General features: G+C 44.8%; 1 protein-coding gene across 2 annotated transcripts; it reads left to right on the top strand.

Annotated features, from left to right (window-relative positions):
• Positions 1-78: 78 nt before the first annotated feature.
• Positions 79-20,614, top strand: LOC128462053 (CCR4-NOT transcription complex subunit 3). 2 transcript variants are annotated; one of them, XM_053447296.1, is made up of 20 exons: positions 79-239; positions 3,365-3,427; positions 5,414-5,502; positions 6,530-6,604; positions 7,138-7,227; positions 7,792-7,920; positions 8,363-8,458; positions 10,593-10,721; positions 10,936-11,026; positions 12,017-12,150; positions 13,204-13,260; positions 13,617-14,610; positions 14,914-15,019; positions 15,150-15,297; positions 15,902-16,036; positions 16,273-16,369; positions 16,899-17,100; positions 18,554-18,686; positions 18,923-19,048; positions 19,190-20,614. In XM_053447296.1, the coding sequence occupies exons 2-20, from the start codon at positions 3,403-3,405 to the stop codon at positions 19,286-19,288; spliced, it is 2,955 nt and encodes a 984-aa protein (XP_053303271.1). In that variant the 5' UTR covers positions 79-239; positions 3,365-3,402; the 3' UTR covers positions 19,289-20,614. The 2 variants fall into 2 exon arrangements, with proteins under 2 accessions (XP_053303271.1, XP_053303272.1); XM_053447297.1 differs by having other exon boundaries at positions 5,414-5,481.
• The last annotated feature ends 6,689 nt before the right edge of the window (positions 20,615-27,303 follow it).

Consider the following 27,303-nt stretch of genomic DNA (forward strand, 5'->3'; position numbering starts at 1 on the left):
GAATAGAAGATCGCAAGGGGCCACAGTGGACCAATCGCGGGTGAGGTGGGCGGGCCTCGTGTCCACCAGGGCCTCGGAGGAGGAGGAGGAGTTCCTGGCGGCCATCTTGGATGTGCGGACTGATTGTTTAGCGAGAAGAATTGTGAACATTTTAGAAAATAAGCCATTTTACTGAATCCCTGAAGGTTTGAGGAAGTGGAGGCGACCGAGGACCGAGACCGTCACTCGGAACAGTCCGGGTAAGTGACCCTTGCAGCCGGAGGTGATGGGTTTGTGAACCGTCCCCCTCCGTGTCTCTCCGCCTCTCTCCTCTCTCCACATCAGGCAGCGCCGCCGGTGGGAAGCTGCGTCTCTCCACGTTGCTCCGTGTCCGTGTTTCTGCTCCGGAAAACGGATCAAATATCGCTTCTCCTCCGGGGCCGGGTCGATTAGCGAAGTGGGTCCGCGCGGGGGTCGGTGCCCCGGAGCTGGGACTGGCGATGCCCGCCGTGTTGATAAACATCCCGGGATTAGAAATGTTTGACCCCCCGCTCCCGGTGGTTCCGTCCGTTTGTTCACATTTCACCGTGAATCCGGTGCAGAAACCGGCGGTTCGAGTCCGCAGCTGCTCCACATGTGTCCGCGCGTTGTGGAGGAAATGCTAAAAACAACACCTCCTTGTTTGTTCAGGTCAACACACGATGCACGTTTCTAACCAGCAGCTGATGTCCTGGTTTCCAACGTGTTCCTCAGCTCAAACTGGGGAAATGGAGTTAAACTGTCAAAGACCACCGTCATCTCAGAACCATTAAATATTAAAGAGGCTCGGTGCAGAAAAAAACAAACAAGGGTTTCAACAGGTTTTAGTCAAAAAGTAGGACACATATATAAGACTTAAACCCATCAGATTCATTGTTATATCACAAATATCTTTAGATTATATATTTTTTTGCAGCATGAACTAGGAGGTCACAAGTTCAGCATCTCTGTACCTGCAGGAAACCTTCAGATGATCAATATTAATATAGTATCTAGGATTTCAATAATCCACATTGATGTGCACACTCTAAGTACAATTATCTGAAACCTTGCAACTATATAAATGTTGTAATAGACGTTAAAGTCTTTCAAGATCCTATCCGCCTTATTGGTTTCATTTTGAACGATGCAGTTTTCTTTCTCCCCTGTAGCGTATCACAAATTCAGTCTCCGCGTTAAATCCTTACTTTGAGTTATACTGAGACGTGTTTGTAATATTTAATTACAAAAAACATTCTAACAAACATCACCGAAAAATAATACAAGGCCTTAAACTTCCTGCTAGCACAACGACAGCAGCAAAATATGATAACTTGGTCAATTTTATTACGATCAAGTCAAATTCATTCAAGCAGCGTCTGCACACTGTTCATTTAAATGCTTCATGTAACAATGCCCTGAAATTCATTCTTAATTCAAACAGAAAAACAAATGCAAATGTGAAATCATTATGAGGTGCAGTGATTGGTTGTATTTCAGGGCTCAGATGAGTTGTTTTAATACCAAAAATTCACATCATTTTACAACATAAATCAGTAGTTTTTAGGCAGATTTCAGTGACAGATTCCATTCTGTGCAATCTGCTCAGAAGATTATCTATAGCAAAGGAAAAGCACCATGCTAGCCTTTTAGCCAATCGGCTGTTCCGTCACTCCTGCTGCATGACTTGAATACAACTTTTATACATTACATCATCCGTGAACATATTTTGCCGATGAGTCGTCGCCAGGTAGATTTCAATCAGCAATGGTGAAGAAGACAACAACTCCCATGATCCCATGCTGCATCATGATGCAATCAACCTAGTTCTTTTGTTATTGTTTTGATTGAGAGACTCGTAACTTGTACACGTAGCTGTTGGTTTAAAGACGCGTTAATTAAAAATGACTCGTTCAAATTAAATGCTCAGCTGCTCTTTGGATGTCAAAATGCACCTGAAAGCATCTTTGTTGTCATTCATAATTATGGAGGCGTTAAGTTGAACAATAAACTATATTAATTACATACATGTAATACATCCACCAAGGAGCCTTGATGGGTCCAAGTCCGCAAATTGTGGATAATGATAACACCGTTAGCAAATTAGCTGAACTGGTGCGTGTTATTCTTTCCTGTAGCCGTTAGCTTCCCTCTGGGTGTGCGTCAGTACAACGTTATAAATATTACGTTTCTGCAGCGTGATCAGAAACTTCTTTGTTCACGTGTGTCCGAACGTGATAACCGGCCTTAAAGCCGAGACGGCATATTGTCATCTTCGTTGAACACAGCTCAGGTTCTGCTCCAGGTCAAGAGGATCCACTTTTAAATTTGACGAAGCGGCAGCTGTGAAGTTCCAGTGTAAGTTGTTGCTCAGCCATGAAAGGAAAAGTCGAGCAGAACAGTTTATTACACGTTCACTGAGGCGAGAGGAAACATTAAACCACCTCATTTGGCACAAAGCTGAGTAGAGATGTTCTTCTACCATTTCCCCAGCCTGTCATAGAACTTATTTTTTATCTAGTTTGACAACAGAAGTGAAATTAACTCGAAAAGATTTCTGTGTATCTTTCTTGCTCTCAGCTTTCTTTGTCAAATTAGTGAAGTTTGAATTTGGTTTCCAAAGTTTGCCGCAGCAGTCCGTCCTCTGATCTTGTTTTGCTCTTGTGTGACGGTTCCTCAAAAGATTGCTCGTGCCACCTCTCGAAGCTGAAGTCTTGAACATTGCACACGCCGCCATTTTACTCGTGGGACTCTCCAGCGTGAAAACTACATGCTGACACTTTAGCTAGCTCTGGCTAACACTGCATTACCTGACCCGTCAATTATCGGCAGAGACATTTCCGAAGCTGATATCAGAACAACTCGCTCCTCACCGGAGGACAATAGATGCAGGAGCCACAGTGAGAACAGCTCAGATGAAATTCTACTCAAACAGTCAGAAGCCATTAATGAATAATTGGTCGTTTTTTCTGTGCCCACGATGCACTTCACATCATCTGCTGACACCTCTGTCACAGAATGTGGTGCAACAACACCTGAGGCCTGAACACTCCTATACTATACTAAGATCTGACTACACCATGATGGGGGATATAAAAGTACTTCCATGAGAGAAGGAAAGATTCAATAATTTTGGTTGCCGAGCTCAACAAATCTCCATATTTGTCCCATCCTGGACTAAAGAAACATTGATGATTTACATCAGCATCTCTTTGTGCCTCCATGCTAAATCATGTGATGGAACATGCAGAGGAAATGTCATTGAATGCAACCAGCTCAAACTCACTCTCTGAAACACAGGTTTTTAACTCATTATGTGAATTGCATTTTTAATTAATACATACTCTTTGTTTGTGTTTCTCTGCAGTGAAAGAAGGCATGAAGACATCATCCTAGTTATCAGTCATGGCCGATAAAAGGAAACTTCAAGGTGAGCTTACTCTCTGTGTGTGTGTGTGTGTGTGTGGGTGTGTGTGCATGTGCGCCTGCGTGTATGAGAATTATCCTATCAATGATCAGTTGAATATTAAATTGGAATATTCCATATCACCCCGCACGCTCTGGTTTGGCAAATGTTGACACTTCCTGTTTTGTGGTCACGGTTACATGACGTCCACGTGCTGGCTCACAGCTCACACACAAACACGAACACACACTTTGTAGTGAGGCCCGTCAACATGTGTCTCCTCCGCGGCTCCTCCCTTCTTTTCTCGCTGCTTTTATTAGTTTGAATCTAAACAGCCCGGACTGTAACAGTGAATCCTGCGTTGATTGATGTCTGGAACTGCTCTGATGATATCCAGCATCCAAAGCTGAACACACAACACCACAGCGTCTCTCTCGTAACCCAACCCAGACCTTTGTGTACAGACAGAAACCCCCCCCGTCCCACAGAACTCTTCCTGGGAGTCCTTTTTCTTGTGATGTTATTTCCAGCTGCCATTTGTCACCACAGGGCTGAAAACACAGTTTTTGACAGAATTCATCCTGAATGATTCTCTGTCAGCTCCACTCATCTCTTCACGTGCACTCTCCTGACTTCCCTCTCTGAAAAAAACTAAACATGCATTTCCCCCTAAATCTCGTCCTGAATAAAGATGGAGCGCAGGCAGCGACCCGGCTCTGTCAAGTTGTAATGTATTATTACAGAGGAGGTAGACTTTCATCTAAAAATAACACCCCCGCAGCGGTGTCTTAACGTCCAGGCTGTTTAAGGTCGGACTCAACTTTGTTTCCTCTCATTTGTTGAGTCTTCCCTCGTTTCTCCGAGTGGCCGCACAGTTGATCAAATAACAGTCAGAGCCACGTTGAGATAGAAGTTGAAACACGGCTGAATATCGGAAACAGTAACACAGATACTGATATTTCTGCCAAAGGTTCATATCAACTGATGTATTCATCTGTTTCTGATTCTCCTTCACAGACTCCAGACACATAACAGTGACTCAGATTCACCTATCAATTAGTTTTATCATCAATTAATCCACTAATAACTTCTAAGTTAATCGTTTAGTCTGTAAAACGTCAGAGCATTTCTCCACGTGTCTTGTTTTGTCCAAACTACAAATATGCTGCGGCTAATATGATCTAAAACGGAAAATATGCCATAAATATATATATTGAAAGATGACCCTCCACATTTTTCCTATTCTCACTTCACTACATCCATAATCTCTGTGCTAAAAATAATCAAACTGCATAAGAACACGATTTTTCCTGATTATGTTTATTAGCGAACAACTTATGTTTGTCACGTGACTTGAAGAAAACATTAATCTGGGACATGGTGGTGATAAGAAGACCTAAATGATTTTCACTTCCTGTCACCGCCTGTTTGACTCCACGGCCTTCCTCTGATTGTGTGTGCGTGCGTGTGTGCGTGCGTGCGTGTGTGCGTGTGTGCGTGTGTGCGTGTGCGTGTGTGCGTGTGTGTGTGTGTGTGTGTGTGTGTGTGTGTGTGTGTGTGTGTGTGTGTGTGTGTGTGTGTGTGTGTGTGTGTGTGTGTGTGTGTGTGTGTGTGTGTGTGTGTGTGTGTGTGTGTGTGTACGTCCTCCTGCCTACAAGCTTAATGCACCTTTTAGTGATTTGCATATTTCATGAGATGTCGGACACAATTTGCTAATGCCCGACTCTTCTGTGTTGCGTTTGTTGTTTTTCCGTGTGTGTGATTTGAAATTCGAGCATCAACGTGACGTGTTTTTATATAAAAAAAAAAAAGCAGGTCCACGCTTTTACTGAGATTATGCTGACGAGTTAATCCTCTCGAATCTGTAGCGTGGAATAACTTAAAAAGATGTTTTCTGTTTTTAAATCGGCTGATCCGCTTCTTTGAACTCGCCCCTGGTGTTTTGACATCTTCATATTTAATAATTTCTCTAAACCTTCTTGATGTTCTGCTCCTTCTCGCCTCCTCCAGGTGAAATAGATCGATGTCTGAAAAAAGTAGCGGAAGGTGTAGAACAGTTCGAAGACATCTGGCAAAAGGTGAGGAGGGACTGTGACAAGGTTTGTGAAACTTTTTTTTTCTTCTTCTACCTTTCAATTCATATTCAAATTGTTCTGTCAATTATGTTTTTGTCTGTTTAACATCAGAAAATGCTGTCACAATGTCATGTCAGAGGAAAATCAATGTCCTTTCCATATTAACGTTTCAGTTATTCACTCAATTGACCGATCATTGCAGCTCTGCACATTCTCACTGAGAGTTTTAATCAGATCATAAGAAAATTTCACTATTTCTCCCCGGAGCCATATTTTGGTCTGATGACAAAATTATAATTTCGTGTCGATCAGGGAACAATCATAAAACCCAGATGCTTGTAAACTTTGCTTGTGAACGGAACACGTGTGTCTGCTTCAACTGGCATTCAACCAAATTTTGACCGTTACAAGATTGTGTGGATATTGTCGTGTTAATCTCAACACAACTCTCACGTTTCACATGAGCTGCAGTGATTTAATGGTTTTCTTGCTTATGGTTATTTTCTTTATAAGGGTGTTGAACTGGGATTTGCGTTTGCAGTCATAATAAGTAAATGAACCACAGCAGAATGTGCAGTCCTCATTATTATTATTATTATTAATATTATTATTATTAAACAGTGGTCGGCCCTGAGCTCCCAGCAGCCCGCAGGCCCAGAGCACAGATCTGTTTGGACAATAAAGAGGCACAAACCTCTTAGTGGTTCACTAAGCACAGATCCCAGTCGCCCTGTTCCCCTCATTATATCCTGTATTTATTATACTGCTGTGGTTATATTATCAGCAGCTTGAGTTAACTCAGACATTTAGTTATTCCTGTGATTTCTGCTGATTTTATATTTTCCTCTGATGTTTGTATTTGACCCCATTTAACTGTGTTATGACGTGAGATCAATACCACAAAACAGATGACATGATTTTGTATATTGGTTCTTAAATCGCTCTGTATTTCCAGAGCACAAGTTTAATCCTCCTCCTGTTGTTATGAATGTGTGGCAAGCATGTGCACGTTGTTCCTTTAAATATTTCACCTGTTGTCTCTTGTGTGCAGCTTCACAATGCAGCCAACGCCAACCAAAAGGAGAAATATGAAGCAGACCTCAAGAAAGAGATTAAAAAGCTACAGGTAAAAACCAAGACATGACCTGAAGCATAAATCAATTCAATCTGTCGATGTTCAAATGCTCTCAGGTTTTACCCAGAACTAAACAAGAGTCAGCTTTTGTCTGGATGCACAACAACAGAGACATGTGGAAAAGATGATGATGCAGCCACCTGATTGGTTCTTATCAGCTGTGGCTCCACTTCCTGTGTGTGAAGGCTTCCTCGTCGTCCAGTTTGTAGCCAATCAGCAGCTGAGGCAGAAACTGGTCGACCTGAGGTCTCATGTTCTGACAATGGATGAAAGGTTGAATATTGTTTGCTGTGGGGCAATAAATGACATGAAGCCAGAAGCCGTGTGTACGCTTCAGCTCCATGTTTCCATGAGAACCAAACTTAAAGCCAAGCCAGTTGAAATTCACCGTCCATGACAGTTGAAGACGAGTCTCTGCACGCCCCACACACTTCACTCATGTCTCTCTCTCTCTCTCTCCCTTTCTCTCCCTCCCTCCCCCGCTCTCCGCTCCTCTGCCTCCTCCTCTGCTCCTGGTCCCACAGCGTCTTCGAGACCAGATCAAGACGTGGGTGGCATCCAACGAGATCAAAGACAAACGGCAGCTAGTCGAGAATCGCAAACTCATAGAAACGGTGAGTAGGAACTGAAGAGGGAGCTCACATCATGTTCATGGTGCCGCTCACTCTGCTGGTGGAGTTTGATTTCAACTCTTCAGACTCTTGAAAAGTTTACAAATGTATTTGACAAACTTCAGGTCTTAGGAGTTATTGATCCATAACCAGATAAGTGATCGACTGGTAACACTCATCATCCTCGTGTTTGTTGGCGTTTGTTATCCATTTCATTTTGTGAAATGCAGTTCACACAAAAATAAGTCAATATAATTTCCCAATATTAGTATTTTGTAAATATCAAGGCTGCTGTAGAGATTCACGTGATGCGTGTTTTCGATTCCAACCCAATTCTGCACTGGACTTCTTTGAGCCCTTAACATTACACATGTGAGTTGTGCAGCTGAGCCACAGTCAGACAGACTCGGGAATTATTATCTAAATCTGAACTCAGTCATTGTGGCGTCTTCACAGAGACATGGTAAACGTGGGTGTCATTAGGATTAACGTGAACATTATAAACGTTGATTTAATAGGTACAAGTTTTAATTATGTTTTTCTTTTCTTTTCTGTTTCTGTCTGCAGCAAATGGAGCGGTTCAAGATAGTGGAAAGAGAAACCAAGACGAAAGCCTACTCAAAAGAAGGACTGGGTCTGGCACAGAAGGTCGATCCGGCCCAGAGGGAGAAGGAGGAGGTCGGGATGTGGCTAACGGTGAGTTTCATTTTATTATGAAATGATCATCTGTGCACAGGAACATTCATTTAGTCAGAAAACATGTTTAACAAGGAGAGACGACAGCTGCAGGTGAAAACACATCTGCATGAACCTGTTTGGGTTCAAATAGAAAGTTAGTTGTTTGAGAACTTAATGGAAAATGATCTTTGTCTTCACCACATAGTGTAAAATATAGACAATACACAGCTATGACAGTAAACAAAACACTCTGCTCAAATATATTTTGACTTGTCTTGAACTTAAATGTATGATTAACTTTAATGAACGTGTTATTTCATCATCGTCAATTGTTCCTGGTCTTTTGAACCTTGTGGATCTTCTTCTCCACTTTTAACACTAACACCCACTTTAGAGCCGTGTCACGTTTGCTGTGATATTAATTTCCCCTTTCTTGTTTTTTCTTCCTCTCTTTCCTCAGAATATGATCGACACACTGAACATGCAGGTGGACCAGTTTGAGAGTGAAGTGGAGTCTCTGTCGGTCCAGACCAAAAAAAAGAAAGGAGACAAAGAGGTTAGTTTATTCCTCGTCTCTGATTCATTCATTGTTTTCCTCTCTGCTCTGTGTGGTTTCCCTCCATTGACTCAGATCAGTCGACCCTCAGCCTCACCGAGCTCCTCTGTCCTCCATTCATCTTCTGTCGCTCCCCGATGAGGAGAACCTCGCTGACCACGTCTCTTACGTCCTCTCCAGGGGCCTCATTCATAGAAACGCTCTTTGACTTGACCCTGGAGGACACAGCAGTCGTTTTAAAGAACACGAGATGGAGCAGGTTCTGCGTGGCCTCGCACTTTCACTGTCTTGAAAATTACGTCTTTGTTATGACGACAGGAAATATTTGCAACTTGTTTCCTTTGGATCAAGACGACTTTCTCTGTAACTGCTTCAGATTGTTTGCTCCGAGCATGGAATTTGCACATAGGATCTTTTTATGCATGAGACCCAGAGGGGTTTTATTTGTGTGTCTCTGAGTCTAGAGATGTTGAAGTCATAAACTCTGCCTCCTCTATGTTAGCAGATGGGACATGGACCAGACTAAAAACACAAAGTACATGTCGTTCTATTGTCTTTTGATTCTGATAAGTTGGGTTTTAATGAGTTATTTCATGGTTAAAAAAACCAGGTGAAACATCGTGATTGACAGGTGGGTCTGACTCAGGATCTTTATTCTGAGGCTCCACCCCCCCCCCCCCCCCCCCCCCCCAATCGCTACTTCACTGACTCTGGCTCCAGAAGTGGAGATGCATCGTCCTTCCTCTTTAGTCTCTGCTCCCAAAAGTTGAGCCAAAACACCTGATTCGCCCCCTGGTGGCTGGCTGTAGTACACGCCTCCATGTTAGCAAATGGACCAAACTTAAAGAAACTAATAAGTTAGATATTTCTTTAATAGCTTTTCAAGGTTGAGGATTAAAATAGATGCTCAACCGATGCCTTCAGCTGAGTGAACAACAGAAACTGGACCTGCCTTATTTCAATCTTCATAAATTAGTAAAACGTTGGCTGAGACTAAAAAAACAATTTGTACCATAAAACATAACTAGTGTGAGTGGAACATAAAGAATTTAAAATGTCGCCTGTTTGCACTCAGCACAGTGAAATCCTCGTGTTCATGTGCTGAGGCAGCATTAATATGTGTTGAGATGAAACACATTAATATGTTCCACTCTGCCTCCTCCACTAACGTCGTCCGGCAGCAGCAGACGAACAACATGCGTCTAACGTCTGTGTTTTAGCAGCTGTGGTGTTTTAATAATCCTCTCAGAACAGCCGGTCGTCCACAGCGCCGCCTCTGAGGCTTTCACCGACAAGAAACATCCGGAATTTGTTCAAGATATAAACTGGAACACGTTTGACCCCAGAATATAGATGTACTCAAAAAGGGGAAAAAAGATTGATAAATACATAATAAAAGGCGTTTGACGCAGTCGAGTGCTTCAGAACATGAATTAACTGTGAACGAGTTGAAGAATTAAATATTGAAATCAGAAGTGGGGCGTATGATGCATTAAGCCGTAAAGGGAACATATAGCAGCGCCTCCCACTCGCATACTGTTAAACCTCCTATATGTTTACTCACCACTGGGATTCTCTCATTGTTGTAAATTTTTAAAGGACTTAATGCTAAAGGGCCATTTTGTTCTTTACTATTTTAATGAATAATTCATTCAAATTTATGTTTTGCATTGGAATGAAAGAATCATTTTACCAAATGGAGAAGCACTCAGAGTGAACAAAGGGGGGGGGGGTGGTCCTGGATTCACCGGTTTCTCCAGATCAGCTCCAAACATGATGGGGTTGTTGTTTAGGTAAATTAAAACCAAACTCATCAGAAAGATACAGACTTGGAACAAACATCAGTGTGATGACAAACAGTCTGAAATGATAGAAACCATCTTTTCAAAACATTTATTTGACGTTTGTTTCGGCTTTTTTAGTTCAGTTCATTTCCCATTTTCTGACACGGAGGAGGTTCATGGTCCTTTGTTAAAGTGACACTGTCTAAATCAAATTAAAAAGTTTGTGTAGAGACAAACAGCTTTCGTTCAGAAGTGTCTTAACTTTAAAACTTTAAACCAAAAGTCTGGGGGGACAGAAGTTAGACTTTAAAATAACTTTCCCGCTCCCTCGATTCATTTTCCATGTGCAGAAGCAGGACCGGATTGAGGAGCTGAAGAAGTTCATTGAGAAGCATCGATACCACATCCGGATGCTGGAAACAATACTGAGGATGCTGGACAACGACTCATTGCAGGTGGACTCCATCAAGAAGATCAAGGTTTGCTCTTTAGAAAAAAACTCTGGGCCTGAACTTTGTATTCTTTACAGTTTGAATTGTTGCTTCTGAAAACCTTTTATATTTGTATATGTATATGATTCCTTACTGGCTGCACTGTAACCTTCTGTTTCAATGGAAAATCAAACTGTTGTTTGTGTAAAACCTGAGGAATACCATTGAAGTAATGCAGATGTGATCATTTCCTTTATTTCAGGACGATGTGGAGTACTACATTGACTCGTCGCAGGATCCAGATTTTGAGGAGAACGAGTTTCTGTACGACGACCTGGATCTGGAAGACATTCGTAAGTAGAGGCAGAGCTGGATGTAACTCGCCTTCAGCTTTAATCAGGTGTCTTTGTTTATTTTTTGAACAATAAAGTCAGATAACTACTGATAAAGACATCCACAGCATCTAGTTATCACGTCCACGCTAATACATTCTCATTTTAAAGTATGAGTCTCCATTTATATCTGTCCAGACTGAAGCGTTTTCCAAAAATCCACATTTTAAGGGCTCGAAAACCCAGGAGTGTTGACGTCAGGCACAAACAGAGCAGCAGGGATGCGTTTATTTGCAATAAGCTGCACTATGAGCCTCTGCATGTGTAGCGAAGATGATTCAGAGGTCCAGTCCTTCTAAAGCTGTTCATCAGGAGACTGTTGTATAATTACTTTTTGAATTTCCCATCAGTGTAGCTGCTGAACCACAGAGACGTCCATGACCTTCACTCCTGAATTCAGTGCAGAATTATGTCAAATCCACTCTGGGGCTCTTAGATCAGACTGAGGCCTTGTCTACTCTGTGGAAAGCTTCTCTCAGAGATTCAGCCTCAGCTCCTCGCAGATGAGAACGCAAAAAATTACCACAGACACTTAAACAGGCATGCCGGGCCACTAGGTGGCGATAAAGTCCACATCAGCGATCCGTCACATACCAAAGAAGAACTCTGTGAGCATGCTTGGTGAGCTTGTTCTCCTGTCAACCGGTTTTAGCTGCTGTTGTTGCCCTTGTCCCCGACACAGGAAGCCCACTTTTTGAGAATCTGCACTTAGCACTGAAGCACGAGTTTAGTGACTTGAAACGTGTGCTTGTGTTTCAAACACAGGGAAAAGTTTGTTTAGCAAAATATCCTCATTAGTGTGAGCAGGGCTGAGTCTCAGCTCAGGTGGTCTGGTCCTGAAGACAGATGCACCCACGTTCAGTGAAGCTTGTGAGCGTCAACGTGTTAACGCAGCTTGTTCCATCGGCCGGAGACTGTTACTGAACTCTTCTGTGTCCCTGCTCCCTGCAGCTCAGACGCTGCTCGCCACCTCCCCGCCGGGACAGTCCACATTGGAGGACGAGATCTTCCAGCACTCCAGCAGCACACCCACCTCCACCACCTCATCTTCACCCATCCCCCCCTCGCCTGCCACTTGCACTACGGTAGGAAATCTTCTTCAGAGTTTGGTTATTGATGGAAGTCCACAAATTTACATTTCCTGCACTTTTGACATTGAGATTGAGTCTTTTTCTGTTCATGAAATGAATGTAACATTTGGTAGCTCCAATGTGAACACATGTGTCACTGGTAGAACTTTGTACCTTTTCTGGTGCGACACGCATTGAGCTTCTGGACATTGGCACTTCAGTAACGTTTGTGTTCTTCTTGTTTTTTATATCTTGGGAACAATGTGATACAGTGATGTTTGTGCAAGATTGAAGTGAAAGATATAAAAGTGTAACCACCGTAAAACATTGTCACTGGTCTCGATGGAACTTTCTCCGGTTGTGTGTTGTGCTTCCAACACGTTTGTTTCTGGGGCAGAGAAACAAACTCCTGTACTGGCGCTGGGGAAGCTGTCAATCATCTTGTTAAGAGGGTTTATATTAGCTTTTTATAATATTCTGTTTACCCAACGTTACCGAGCGTCTCTCGACCCTCTGCTTTTCCACCAACAACCATCTACCTCATAGTTATCTCCTCAGTGACCCAATCAAAGAGTTAAAACGATCTAATTTCTGAAAGTGAAGTTCAAGTCAAGTCGGGCCGACATCAAAAACATAACTAGGAGATAATTGCCTTTGTATCTGTGATTGTAGAGCCCTGCCATCTGCTCCCATTGTTCTGCTCTCTCACCATTATATCATCTGTTCTTCCGATCCGCCCACCGACAGCACGCAGTGAGAGGAGTTATTATAAGTCTGATGTGTCTGAACAGAAGGCGTGGAGCCGATAAACGCTGCTGGCAGGAAGTTAGACTTTGGCATCAAGGTGAATGTAAAGGATGAGATGTTCAAGGACTCCTGGGAAAGCAGAAGTTCAATTGGTTGTAGTTTTAACTTTTAATTATCCAGGAGCAGTTTGAACTGAAGCTTGGTCGATGTTCAGCACAGCTACAGTCGAGTCTCGCTTCCCTAACATTTCTTTAATGAGAAACTTTTCTGATAGACTGAGACCTGAATAATCACAATCTCCTGCATGTTGTTCTCTTTCAGGAGAACTCAGAGGATGACAAGAAGAGAGGACGTTCAACAGACAGTGAAGTTAGTCAGGTGAGTCTACACACACCTCTGTTAATGCAGCCTCCTGGGACACACAAACATTCTGTCACAACAATAATATAATTTATTGATCAGTCAGTGGGAAGATAACTCTGAAGTTGGATGATCTTCTAATGAAAGACAGACTTGTGCTGATTTTCTGAATCTAACTTTTATACTCTCACGTTTTTCTGGTTAATTGATAGATTCATAAATTATTAAAGTAACTGTTCTAATATAACTAAATATATTCACACATTTTCAGGTATTGTTATTTTTAAATGTAAAACTTGTTTCTAAAGCTGAACGTTCAACGCTCCGGCTGCCGGACAGTTTACATCAAACACCTTTTCTTACTTCTTTTTCAGTCACCTGTGAAGAACGGAAACCCCTCCTCCTCGTTATCCTCTTCCTCCTCCTCCTCCTCCTCTTCCTCCTCCTCTTCCTCCTGCTCTTCTTCCTCCGTCTCAGGACTGAACCCCTCCTCGCTGGTCTCTATGGCGACCATGGCTGGGGGTGGAAGCAGCGGCTCGGGGGGCAACAGTCATTTCACCAACTCGGGGGGGCTGCTCTCCAACACCTCCGCTGGCAGCTACAGCAACGCCACCCAGCAGCCGCCGCACCCATCGGCCCAGCAGCAGCCGGCCAAGAACTCAGTGAGCTCCTCCTCCTCTGCACCTATAGCCTGCCCCAGCATCAACAGCCACCCCGCCTCCTCCACCTCCTCTCCCCCCAATGCCAGCATACAGGGGCTCCTGAGTTCAAACTCCCTGCCTCCGTCAGGGCCCTCGCAGACCTCCAACAGCTTCGGCCTCGGTCTGGGACTCTCTCTGGGGAAAGGCGGCATGTCCAGCTCCCTCACCACCAGCCCGATGTCCGGGGGCCTCGGCTTATCAGGGATGCCGGCATCCCTGAGCACCATGGCGAGCCTCCTATCCAGCTCCACCCCAGCACCGTACGCTCAGGCAGCCGCCTCAGGCGCCGTCGGCTCCGGCTTACCAGGTTTACCGGGCTCCCTGGGAGGCGTCAGCACCACAACCTCCAACAGCGCGTTGGGATCCATCGGCAGTGGGAACATCACAGTCGGCGGGCCGACATCTTCATCAGGAGGTCTACTGGGCGCGTCCACATCGATGGGCAGCATCGGCTCTGGGATTCTGGGTCTGAGCTCCAGCCAGTCGGGGATGCAGGGGATGTCTCTGATGTCACCGAGCCCGGTGGGAGGCCTGGCTCCAGGAAGCGGAGTCGGCATCATCGGGAGCAACGGAGGAAACTCTGGACCAGTGGGGAGCGGAGTGGTGGGAGGAAACTCGTCTCTGTCCGTCAGACCGCCGAGCCGACAGAAGCAGAACGGAAGCACCAGTGAGTATCTGTCTGCAGGAGTGAGGCTCAGTGGTTGTCCAGCTTCTCCGTCCTTTATCAGACGAATCAGCCAAACTTAAAATCAAATAGTGACAGGATCATGTAACACAGTGTGGGGGTACTGGTGGTCTCACCGGAATCTACACACCCACTAACTTTACTACTGGAAACAGTCAGAGTTCCTCTTAAAGTGAACTTCATGACCAGTTCATTCTGTATTTACTGTTTATCACAGTTAATATACGATGAGTTGAAAACTCTTTTTTTACTTTTTACTCATTTCTTTTTTCCTTCGTCACGTAGGTTACAGTGCTGTGGTAGGCGACAGCACAACAGACTCCGCCCTCAACATGGTCAGCCAATCACAAAACAGCCAACCCTCATCTTTGACCTCCTCAGCCAATCAGCCGTGAGTCTGAATTCATTTTAAAAAAAACATGGGAACGTTTCTTCTTCTGTGGTTTGTCTATTTTTAATAGCTAGATTCTCCCTCTTTATGACCTGCTGACCCTCTGTTCCTCCTCTCCTCCTCTTCCCAGTAAGGACACTGGTCCCAGTCTACTGGGCTCTATCACTTTGTCGTCCAGCTCTCCATCGCCGGGCTCCTACAGTGATGCCAAAATGGTGAGCGGCAGCAGCCTGCTGAACGGACCGCTGTCCTTCTCGCAGTCCTCCGATGGCATGAAGGTGAGAATACAAACATGAGAATGTTGCTGTAACAGCCTCCACTCACTGGTTTCACTCTTCTCACCAGCAGCAGGCTGCAGGGATCTGCTCCCACTCAGCCACAGGAGTTTAACGCGTTGGGAGGGGAGCTGGTTTATACTCGATGGGAGCAGTTACCAGGAGTCATAGAGAGTTAGAGTTCACCCATTGATATCATCACCGCTCGATGGATAAAGATAAATATAAAACCAGTGGTTTAAAGTCAGAATAAAAAGATAGGCCTTTAGTTTCCTTTAAAAAATACAGTAACTCTCCCTCCTGTTAATGCTAGGATGTGGGAAGTCGAGTTCATGATGTGCTAATGCTAACGCTACTGTAGTGTAGCAGAGCTAGAAAACAGAGACTGCTGCAAATATCAACATTTCTTCAGAGGCTTTATAAAAGTATACGTCTAAAATCAATATATATACACTAAATACAACGGAAAGTGAACGCCCACCAGCAGCCATCTTTAGGGGAATTTCTTTAACGTCATCTATTCTGCAAAGACCCACCAGGGGGCATCCAAAATGATTTGTCCCCTCTTTGGGCATCTTAACGTCATCCATGTTTCTTTACTTTCTAGTGTCACAGCTCAGGAGCTCTGAGCTTCCTGAAACTACCAAGGTCCGACTTTTCATGTCTACCACAAAAGGAAAGCATTCTAATGGATTCGGAGAACTCGACCCTGTTTGAGGACAACATGACCATGAAAGACGAGGTATGGGAAAATACTATTCTCTTGTTCAGTTTCTAAATGGCTCGTCAGCTGCCTGATGTTACGTCACATCAATACAAACAGCCCAAAAGGCAAAGCCCAAATGATTTCCATGAAAGTGTTTTCACTGGTGGGCGGAAGTTGAGTTCCCCCGTAAGGGCAGGAAGGACAACTCCGAAAACCCACGACCAGCAGAGTCTGTTTTCCCATGAGTCTCTTCTCTCGTCTGTCCTCATCAGCCCCAGGAGCCTCTGAGCAGCCTGAAGTCCATGGCCGAGCGAGCAGCACTCAGCTCAGGGATGGAGGGAGACGTGACTTCCCTGCACCTCACCCCAGGTAACACACACATTAACACGCACACACACTGGGTATGGAGCTGAGTAAAAGGAGGGTGACCACGGAGCAGCAATAGGAAAGCTGCAGTTTAACAGAGCAAAGTGTCATCTCACCTCCCACACTCCTCAGCCTCCTCTGAGCAAACACTGGTTTGATCGTCCCTGACTCAACTTCTCTGAATCCCTCCATCCTCACCAGCCCTCTCCTGCTCCCTTCTCCTCCCTGGTTCATCCGGGCTCTGACATTAACCCACTAAGACCGAAGGCGTCAAATACAAAATGAGCCCAGTTTAAAAACATCCTCCTAAATCCTGAGGGTTTTCTGAAGTGAAGGCTTCGAGTGATAATAAGCAAACCACAATCCCCGTCAACACATCTCACCTTTTCCTTCTCGTACTTCAGCAAATTACAATTTATTTCATCAGTCATGTGTCTTGAAAACAGTGACTTCATATAAAACACACATTACTTGTCTTAAAGGTGTACACACACTCGGGTCTAAATGTTTTTTACCTGTGTCCTCTCCTCAGACATCTTCCCGAGCAGCACTACATCCTCCTCCGGAGCCCCCTCTGCGCCTCAGACCTCGCTGTCAGAGGTCAGCATCCCCCCCTCACTGGGGGTGTGTCCGCTGGGGCCGGTGCCCGTGTCCAAAGACCAGCTCTACCAACAGGCCATGGAGGAGGCGGCGTGGACGCACATGCCCCACCCCTCCGACTCCGAGAGGATCAGGTGCAGTGGAATCCACGTTTTCTAACCACGAGATAATTCGTTAACTTCGCTTTGTCAATACTTTGGTACCAAGACTTTCGTTCCCCAAAAGTGAAGCCAAAGAATCCTTATCACCCCCTGGTGGCTGTCTGCAGTATAGGTCATAAACACATATCATATGCTGTCAGAATCTTGGTTTAATTAGTAAGTTGATGATGTAAAAACAAGGTTAAACGTCTTGATTGACAGCTGAGACCGGCTCCTGTTTGGTTGAGTGGCAGCGTTTGTGTAGGAGGACGTGGAAACGTGTCGACCATCTTTATTTACCGTCTGTGATTTAGATTCACGCCCCAGGAGACATAGTAAAAATAGTGTCATTGTATTTGATATATATTTAGTATTTTCACCTTGTTGTGCAGTGACACAACAGACACACACACACACAAACACACACACACACACTGAACAGATAATCCTGGGGCTGTGCGATGCTTTCAGCCCACACAGGTACAATTGACATTTAAATCCAAACACTCAAAACCTCTTGTCCCACAGAACCTGTTGTTCAGCCAGAGGCGGAGAGTGACACACACACACACACACACACACACACACACACACACACACACACACACACACCTCCTTTTGTGTGTTTAAAACTGGAATCTGACGTTGATGTTTAATAATAAACAAAACATGACAAGCAAACCTTTTTAAATATCCATAATCCACGTTCACAAGCATTAATCCTCACTTGTCTTTATTGAATCGTTTCATTAATCTGCTTGTTTCCGACTGTCGAGTGTTTTCACGTCAAACCTTTCGTCCTCTGTTTGACTTGGTCCTCAGTTTTGGGGACACGTGGAAACATAAAGACACAATGTGAATTCGTCACTGACCTAAAAACCCGAGGTTTAGATGGAAAACAGCGAGAGTTTGACCCACTGGGGAATGTTCCCACTTTGTGTGGATTCATCAGGGTCAGTCGATGGTTCCCATTAGTTTCTAACTGAAACTCATCAGGCTTGTTACTTCAGGTCACATGACCGGGTCAACGCACTTTGTACGTTTTCTACTTCAACCAGATTCTTCGAGGAGAATTTCTATGATTGTGAAATGATTCTGAAATGCCTGACTCTGTTTTTATTAATTCTTGATGATAATATTCATCTTTATTCAGGCACAGAACATGTTAAGAAAGTAAAATATGTTAAAACAATGTTTAAAAAAACGGTTAAAACAAGGTTAAGATTATAATGAAAGAAAAGACACCAGAACAAACTGTTAAATGAGACTAGAAAATAAGAAAAACAAATGAATTAAGTTCGTCCCCCCCATGAGGAGATGACACAAGTAAAAAAACACAATCTGACTGTTAATCTCTTTTATTTGAGTCTCTTGTCTCAGAGGTGTCTCACTTGTCTTCGTCCTCTCAGTCCCACTAAGCTCCCCCCTCCCCTCCTCTGTGTTTCAGGCAGTACCTGATGAGGAACCCCTGCCCCACCCTGCCTTTCCACCACCAGGTGCCACCGCCCCACTCCGACACTGTAGAGTTTTACCAGAGGCTTTCCACCGAGACCCTCTTCTTCATCTTTTACTACCTGGAGGTAAGTTCGTGTGATTCCAACTGAAAGTTTAATGTAGAAGTTAAATCGAGAGTCGTCTCTGTAAGTTCAGTGTTTCAGAAGAAACTGCGAAAATGTCAAATAATAACTAGGATGTGGATTTTGTGCAAAACTCAGGATTAGTTTCTTTTAGATCTTCAGCACAAACAGAACCTGTATTGTCTCCATCACTTGTGGTTTGTTTAATCCACTGCACGTGTCCTCTCTCCTGGCTGCAGGGCACTAAGGCCCAGTATCTGGCAGCCAAAGCCCTGAAGAAGCAGTCGTGGAGGTTCCACACAAAGTACATGATGTGGTTTCAGAGGCACGAAGAACCCAAGACCATCACTGATGAGTTTGAGCAGGTGAGTCTCACATCTCTACGAAGGTCCACACTAGAGATGGTGTTTATATAAGACAACCACTCGTCGGTTCGATTCCCAGACGTCCTCAACCAGAGGAGCCCTGTATCATCGTGGTTTCTTTGTTTTCCTGTTTCACTTCAGGGAACGTACATCTACTTTGACTATGAGAAATGGGGCCAGCGGAAGAAGGAGGGATTCACTTTCGAGTACCGGTACCTAGAAGACCGTGACCTCCAGTGACCTGCGGAGAGAAATGTGGAAGGACAGACGGGCGGACAGCTGAGAGAGAGAGAGAGAGAGAGAGAGGGACATGGACGGAGGAAAGAATTAGCGAATAATCGAACGAACAAATAGGGGCGGTCCGGCGGCTGACATTCCTGGTTCTGACCTCAGCTCGCTGTTGGAAAGGAGACGTTCTGGGTCGGAGGGCGACACCGGTCCCTCCCACTGACCCTCCAGCCCCGCCCCCTCCTCCTCCTCCTCCTCCTCCACCACCTCCTCCTTCACCAGGTCTTTTATTTCCATCTTTTTCCTGAACTGGAACTTTCTTTAAATCAACGAGAAGACTTTGTTTTGTTTTGGCAGATATAAAAAAAACTCAAATCACAGCGACATCCTGACGCCCACGTGCTTTTCCCTTCTCTGTGTTATTCTGTTGCTTTGGCTTTAGAAGCTGTTGCTTACATTTGCCCCTGAAGAACCAAAGATAACGATTCTCACAGTTCAGGCTCCGTCCGGTTTCCAACCCGACTACAGAGGCTCCAGATCTCAGACTTTGGACTGAAGCAGGGGACAAATGTGACTTTGGTTTTTTTTTTTAAATGAGGACGGAGGAGGAGACGATGAGAGAGGGCGTCGTCTTTTAATAACCAATCTGAACCTGTAGGAACCGTGTAGACCAACAATTAGAACAATCAAACGACCCCCCCCCCCCGTCTAACGCAGCCGTGAAAAACTCAACGTTCTCCTCCAGCTGCTACAACCAGAGCGTCTTCGTCTTCATCGCTTCAGCACTGATGAAGAACTGTTTTCAGACATGAGCTCCAGATCGTGTGTCTGCAGTTCATCTTCAACACGTGAGGAAGCAGCAGGACCGGGTCAGACGTGTTAGAGCGTCATCCTCACGTCCACTCGCTCGCTATCAATGTTCCAGACATTTCTCCTGGGGGGGGAGTCAAGCAACTGACTCTGACATTTGTCATCCAGCCCCTCAGGAAAACTCTGGGTTCATGTCTGAAAGCAGCTCTAGAAGCGGATCCTTCCACCGGTGAAGCTCCTCCGGTGTTTCACTGCTCGACAGCGGCCGGAGTCAGAAACAATCAACACGACGTGGGTGAAGGGCGGTCGTGGGCGGCTCACGGGCCTCTCTCTCTCTCTCGCTCTCTCTCTCGCTCGCGCACTCTAAAGTATCTCCGAGGCTCTGTTGTTGTGTTCGTGTGAAGTGGTGAAAGTGGCCGCTTCGTTTTGTGAATCCGTGGCGTCTAAAAATATCTGGGCCCGCCTCCTCCCATCCCGTTCCAGTGGCGTGTGACCTCAGAGCCGGCGAGGTGTCGGTGGCACCGGGCCTCTACCTGGTGGGTTAGGGTTACCTCACCGCCACAGGAGAGAGAGCAGAGAACCAGCTTCACCAAGTTAAACCTCAGATCGTTAGGTTAAAGGATCAGTTCACTCAAATCGCACAACACACACGTTTTCCTCCTTTTCAGTTTCCTGAGGAGTAAAGATGTATTTAACAGATTTTTCTAAGGAGCACAAACTGTTTTTTTGTTATTCGCCTTCGTGTGATTCGGCTTAAAAAGGTCAGAGTGTAAAACAGCCGTCATGATGTCACCTGATCTCAGACGTGTGCTTCAATCTCAACTTCTAAAATTAGTCATCGCAGCAAATCTGAGATTAAAAACAGGATTAATCTGCAGAGCTTTTTAAAACTCGACACCTCTTCACCGGCTGAGGAAGGTCAGCTTCTCGTTGAGCCTCGGTTCCTCAAACGCGTATTTAAAACAGACGTCTCTGGGAAATAAGCTGAAACTCTTTTGGTTTGTCGGTTCCAGCGTCGGCCAAACGTTTTGCAGGAGGAAACTTTTCTGCTCTCTCCTGCGGAACTTTCCTTTTTCACATCCACAAACTCAAACGAGGTAAAAAACATAATTTGGGTCTTCGTTAAAACAAATAACGGACGTGAAGGTTTTAATTTGTTGTAATTTGAGTGAACTGATCCTTTAACGACTGAAGCTCCAGCGGTGAGCCACGTGAGCGTCGTGCGTTTGATTCCACCAGCAGCTGGACGTCCGTGTCCCTCCTCCTCCTCCTCCTCCTCTTCCTCCTCCTCCTCCTCGCTCTCCGTGCTGAAGAGCACAAACACCAGCACTGATGCCCACACCTCCTCCTGCATCCTCTACCAACACACACAGACACACACTCACACACACAGACGCACACTCTGCCCAGCTCTCAGCTCCATCAGGCGTTTTCCCAGCTGCCGAACACACTGCAGCTTGTTTTCTTTTTTTTATTGAGTTTTCTCCTCCTCTTCCTCTCAGCTCCTCCTCCTCCTCCTCCTCCTCTCCTCTCAACGCCAGGTAGATATTTCCTTTGTTTCTCAGGAAGTATGTCATCGATCATTTTATGAGGAAATGAATCCGCCAGCAGCTCCGTTGCCACAGCACAACAACAACAACAACAACAAGATAAACAAACCAGCACCAACAGCGTTTCTCTGCTTCGCTTCACTTTCTCTCTTTCGTTCAACAAAAGCTTTTGAAAAAAAAAGAAATTGAATAAAAAAAACAAAAACTCCAACCTGTTCCTCCGTTGGTCGGAGCGGCACCTGGACGAGAGGCCATCTTTACATTTTGTATTTTTTGGATTATCTGTGGTAGTTTGTATATTATTTTTCTTTTTTCCAGAGACGGGGGGGGAAACCGCAGTTGACCCCCCCCCCCCCCCGGAGGAGAACGAGGACCCTGTTGTTTTTAAAGATCGTCTCAACAGGAGCGTGGTTTGTTTTTATAGCCGAACAGACGCCGACGACTCGACACCCGAACCCACAGTCCCGCTTTTAACCTTTTGTTGACCTTTGACAAGCGTAAGGGACGAGAGGGCGATCGAGAGCCCGAATGTGAATCTCTCTCTCTGCCCCTTTGACAAAGTGTTGTATAGACTCCTTCTTCAAACCTCTCCGTTGGGTTTTTTCTCTTTTTGTTTGTTGTTGTCGTCAGACAGCTTGAAATAATGACACTTACAAAGTGGCGCTGAAAAAGTAAATAATGAAATAACCATGAATAAAGGATTGTAAAATATTAAAATAATTACTTTTCAGAAAACTGGGCTGGTGCTGTGGTTTGTGGGAAAATATCACGATGTCACAAACACAAAATACACAAAATACAAGATTCACAAAATACAAGATCATGTTTCGAGGTTGAAAACATTAAATGTGAAGAAAAGAAAATGACAAGACAGCTGGAGACATCATTTTAGACTTTGTGTTTATTTTGCTTGTATAACTTTCAGGTTAAGATTTTATATTATTTCAGAATTCAGATCTTTGACAGTTTTCAATTAACACAACAGACGTGAATACATTCGAGTGGAAAGAGCTTTACTGGGAGAACTGCAGATTCCCAGTGAATCAGCTCGAGCTGCTCATTGGTAAACTTCCACTTTGTAGTCACAACATTAAATATTGTGATTCAGTTTTTATTGTTTACTCAGATTAAAGCATAAAACCATAAATTTAATAAGGAATAAACATTTTAATTTTCTTTTTAAACTGGGAATCAAACATGCAACACTTGCGACATTTCCACACAAGCTCTTTATTGGTTCCTTTCACAGTTGGAGCCCCCCCCCCCCCATCTCGTGTTTGAACGAGTTCAAATCTCAGTAAAATAAAACGCAGTCGTTTCTTCCATCGGGTTGAAAGTTATAAAACACAATTATTTAATAAACAGATGTATTTCACAGCTTCACCAGGGTTTTGCTAAAGGGCACTGCAGCAGCACCCCCCCCCCCCCCCCCCCCACACACACACCCCTCACCTCTGGGCGACCCACTTCTTCACCCTCTTTCATGTTGCCGGGCTGAGCGACGCCTTGTTTACCGCTCACACGCTCCTGCCTCGTGTGAACCGCAGCTCGACAGACGGAGACGCTCCACCATATGCTCGTGTTGTGTGTTTGTCCGAGTGACGGCTGCTGAGGCTCCTGCTCCTGCTCCTCCTCCTGCTCCTGCTCCTCCTCCTGCTCCTCGCTCCTTCTTCTCCTCCTGGACATCTGCACGCTCCACACTTAACGAGACTTAACCCAGGTCAGCGCCTGCAGATGTTTACTTGTTTTCAGTTTTCTGTCCTGAAGTCTCCAGTGTGTGTGTGTGTGTGTGTGTGTGTGTTTGTGTTTGATTGTGTTCACGTGCAGCCATATGTCTTCTTCACGGAGGTTTTTCTATCTAATGTTACAGACATTTTGATGAAGGCCAAAATATTCACACTCTTAAATCTTGATCTTGATCAAACTCCAGATTCTTTATCTCGAAGGGTCACATGTGGGTCAGACATCAGGGGTCAAAGTTCACTGAAGTCGAACTCGTATTAAACACGACCTCAGCACAGGAAGTGAAGGTTCTGTGATTTATTCACAGTATCCTCGACCTCCAGCCGGTTTAAAAACCACAGACTGTAAATACAGATGGACGACAAAAGGTGAAGCTGAACCATCTTGATCGCCCCCTGGTGGCTGGCCCCATGTTAGCAGATGGGACATGGACCCGACTAACCTGGCGACAGGTGAGAAGGAAATAATCCAGAGATTCATGGAAGAGATTTAAGATTTGAAGAAGCTGAATTCAAAACTTTTCGAGATCTGCAGATTCTCGTTCGTCACGCGACAATTTCACTGGACGACGTCGGTACCTTTGCAAAATGTGTGTGTGTGTGTGTGTGTGTGTTTGTGTGCGTGTGTGTGTGTGCGCGCACGTGTGCACTCATGTGTGAGGGTGACGCACTCTCCGCTGGCCAGAGGACACTTTGACTCATTCCTGTCTGTTGACTGTACTGAGGTCTGGCAGGTCGACCACTGAGAGCCACAAACCCCCCCCCCCCCCCCCCCCCCTTCCTCCCCTCCTGCCCTGGAGGAAGTGATGAAGACTGAACACGATGAAGAGGAGGAGAAGACAACAAGAACTGAGAGAAAGACTTAGTTTTTTTTCTGTCTTTCTTTGATTTCTGAACTAACGTCCTTTAAACGTTTCTGGATTTGTTTTATTATTTGTGTAAATATAATGAAACTGAGACGATCAGAGAGGAAAGAGAAACTGAACCTTTCAGATTCAACAGGTTTCAGCTTTGACCAGTTCTCATGATGTCTTTTGATCAGAATCAGAATCAGATTCATAAAGTATTTATTGTCAAGTAATTTTACACCTACAAGGAATTTGCTCTGGTTATTGGTACATACAATGAATATAGAAACATAGAAACATAAAAACACAATAAATACAACACACACAAGAAAAGCAATAAAAAGAAACAATATATATTTACTCACTATTTACTTCTCATTTACTCCCTTTTTCTAATATTTATACAAAGAAACATTTATTTATACATTTGATCAGGCTAGTGTTGCCCTTCACTTCCAGTCTTTATGCTAAGCTAAGCTAATCTCCTTAGTGAACGTACATATTGGAATTGAGATAATTCTGCCAGAGTGAAGATTACAACCATTAAAACAAAGAAACCTTAAAACCTTAATAGCTGTCATACTAAGAACACGTGTGGTTCAGGAACATGTGTTCAGGGCCGAACGTCCATCGAGTCAAAGATGGAGACTCACTGACATCATCTCGACTCCTTCTCCCACATTCAGAGTCCAGAATCCCTCCTGAGAAACAGACTGCTTTCCTGTCCTGAGGCGAGAGTGTGTGTGTGTGTGTGGGGGGGGGGGGTTGACCCTCCTCGTCTAATCAGAACAGTCCCTCCTCATCCTCGGCTGTCGGTCGGCCTGACTCCCCCAGGGAATCATTAAAGGTTCATTTCTTGGAGAAGCACCTCACATGCCGCTGCCCCCTCTGAATCATCTCTGCTCGGCCACGTCTTCCTCCTCCACACGCTCTAATTCTGCTCATGAACAAGCCTTTTTCTCTTTTTTCAGCTTTCTGTTGTTGCTCTGCTCACAGAAGCATCTTGTTCACCATCGCTGCTGCGGCTCTGGAAGCTCACTGATCTGGGTTCTGCTCTAGAAGATGATCTGAGACAAACAGATTCCTGTTCCTCACACTTTTATTATTCCAAAACAGATCTGATCAGATATTATTGAGACTCGTGTTTTGAGTGAAACAGTCGAACCCCATGTTGTGTTTCCTCCTCTCAGACCCACAGGCCGGTTCCTCAGAGCCGTCCCTTCACCAGGTGACTCTCTGGTCCTGGTCCTGGTCCTGGTCCTGGTCCTGGTCCTGGTCCTGGTCCTGGGTTCTGGGCAGTGACACGAGGTGACTCCGCCCCGGAGAGATGATGAGGAGCTCGGAGTAGAGCCGCTGGCCGAGGCTGGTTCCTGGAAGGACGCCCCGAGGTCGAACCAGGACTACAGGACCACACGTCCCATCTGGCCTGTGAACGCCTCGGGACATCTGAGGGACATCTGCCCGGACCTGACCTTGGATCAGCAGACCAAGATGGATGGAGGTAATCAGAGAACCATTTTTCACCATTCAAGGTGAACTCGTGGATTTCTGAGACAAGTGTACGCTTCGTCCACATGTTCGATGTCTAAACTCTGAGAAACCAAAAGGAACCAGATCAAATGGAAACAGTGGAACAGACACGTGAAGCTTGGGTCCTCTACAAAGCTTTCTAATGGTTTTCAGATTCCATTGTTCCCAGTCACATCGAGCTCTGGTGACATCATCGTGTCCCTGGCCATCAGGAGGGTTTACGTGACCGTTTGAAAACACACACAAAGAAAACCAGATGCATAATGAATTCAGTGTGCTGCACGATATAGATCTGTGAAGGTATTGATCTATTGATGCTCTCAGCTGCAGCCCCCCCCCCCCCCCTCACTGTGCTCCTCTCATTATACCTGCAGGAAGCGCTTCTTGATTCAAAATGACCATAATCATGTTTCCCCCGGCCGAGCCGCGGACGTCCATGTGAAACACACGTTACAGCAGATTACCGGTCGTCTTCGGTGAAGCAGCAGCTGGCGAACGCTCGGTGGATCTGTGCCAACTCTGTCTCTGCAGAGACCGACATGGAGATTCTCCATCTGCGGCTTCTGCTGAACTTTGATCAAATATTCAACTGCATGAAAACGGACCAAAAGTGCAGATTTAACCGGAGTCAACATGAATATTAATGTGAGTTCACTGTGGATCTTTGACCGTTAAAGATTTTTGAAATAACAAAAGTAAAATCTACATTTGTGGACAGAAACCACTCAGGACAGAATCCATGGAGCCGCTCAGGACACGAGACGGGGACATCACGACCCAGAGAGGACTCAGAGGTCACGACCCAGGGAGGACTCAGAGGTCACGACCTCAGGCTGGTCACGTTCTGTTTAATGTAAAGATTTATTCTGCGTTTGTTTGTGAGATTTAACAAAAGCTCCTGAATGGATTATCAGGAATTATCAGGAAGCTGTGGTGGTTAGGAACCAGTACATGTAGGTGCTGAACTTTCCTTCACATTGTGAGATTAGATGATTTCTGAGATTTCCCCAGTTGCTCAGAGATTTATTCATGGATCTGGATCAGAACCAGCAGGTGTATCTACAGGACTAATATCTATTAATGTGTGAAATCAGGTGCAGCCTGGTTTAAGACTGTTGGGAGATGTTCTGTCTTCTGAACGTTCAAAAAAATACTTATTTCCTACTGGAATTCTATTGTTAATACCTGAATAATAATATGTGTAACTGTAATAATCACTTTTGCTAACAAATGAAGACAGAAAAACGGACGGACTCATGATTCTACAGTAAAAACATATCCTGGCTTCTCCTGGTTGTAATTATTCAAGTGTAAAAGAATCTGTGGGACACGTTATGCCTTTAAATAAAGAATTCATTTGCATAAACATGAATAAATAAAGAGCTTAAAGTGAATCTATTTTCATGTCGGCCACAGAGGAACACTTATCACACGAGGAGGAAGCTGGACGTCTTGTGTTGGATCAAAATATAAAGAAGTTTTGTCTTCCAGTGTTTTAACGTTTCACGAGACCAACACACGTCCACAGAACTATTCTCCATAAATCA

Source organism: Pleuronectes platessa, chromosome 18 (assembly GCF_947347685.1).
Source record: "Pleuronectes platessa chromosome 18, fPlePla1.1, whole genome shotgun sequence".
Lineage (NCBI taxonomy): Eukaryota > Metazoa > Chordata > Actinopteri > Pleuronectiformes > Pleuronectidae > Pleuronectes > Pleuronectes platessa.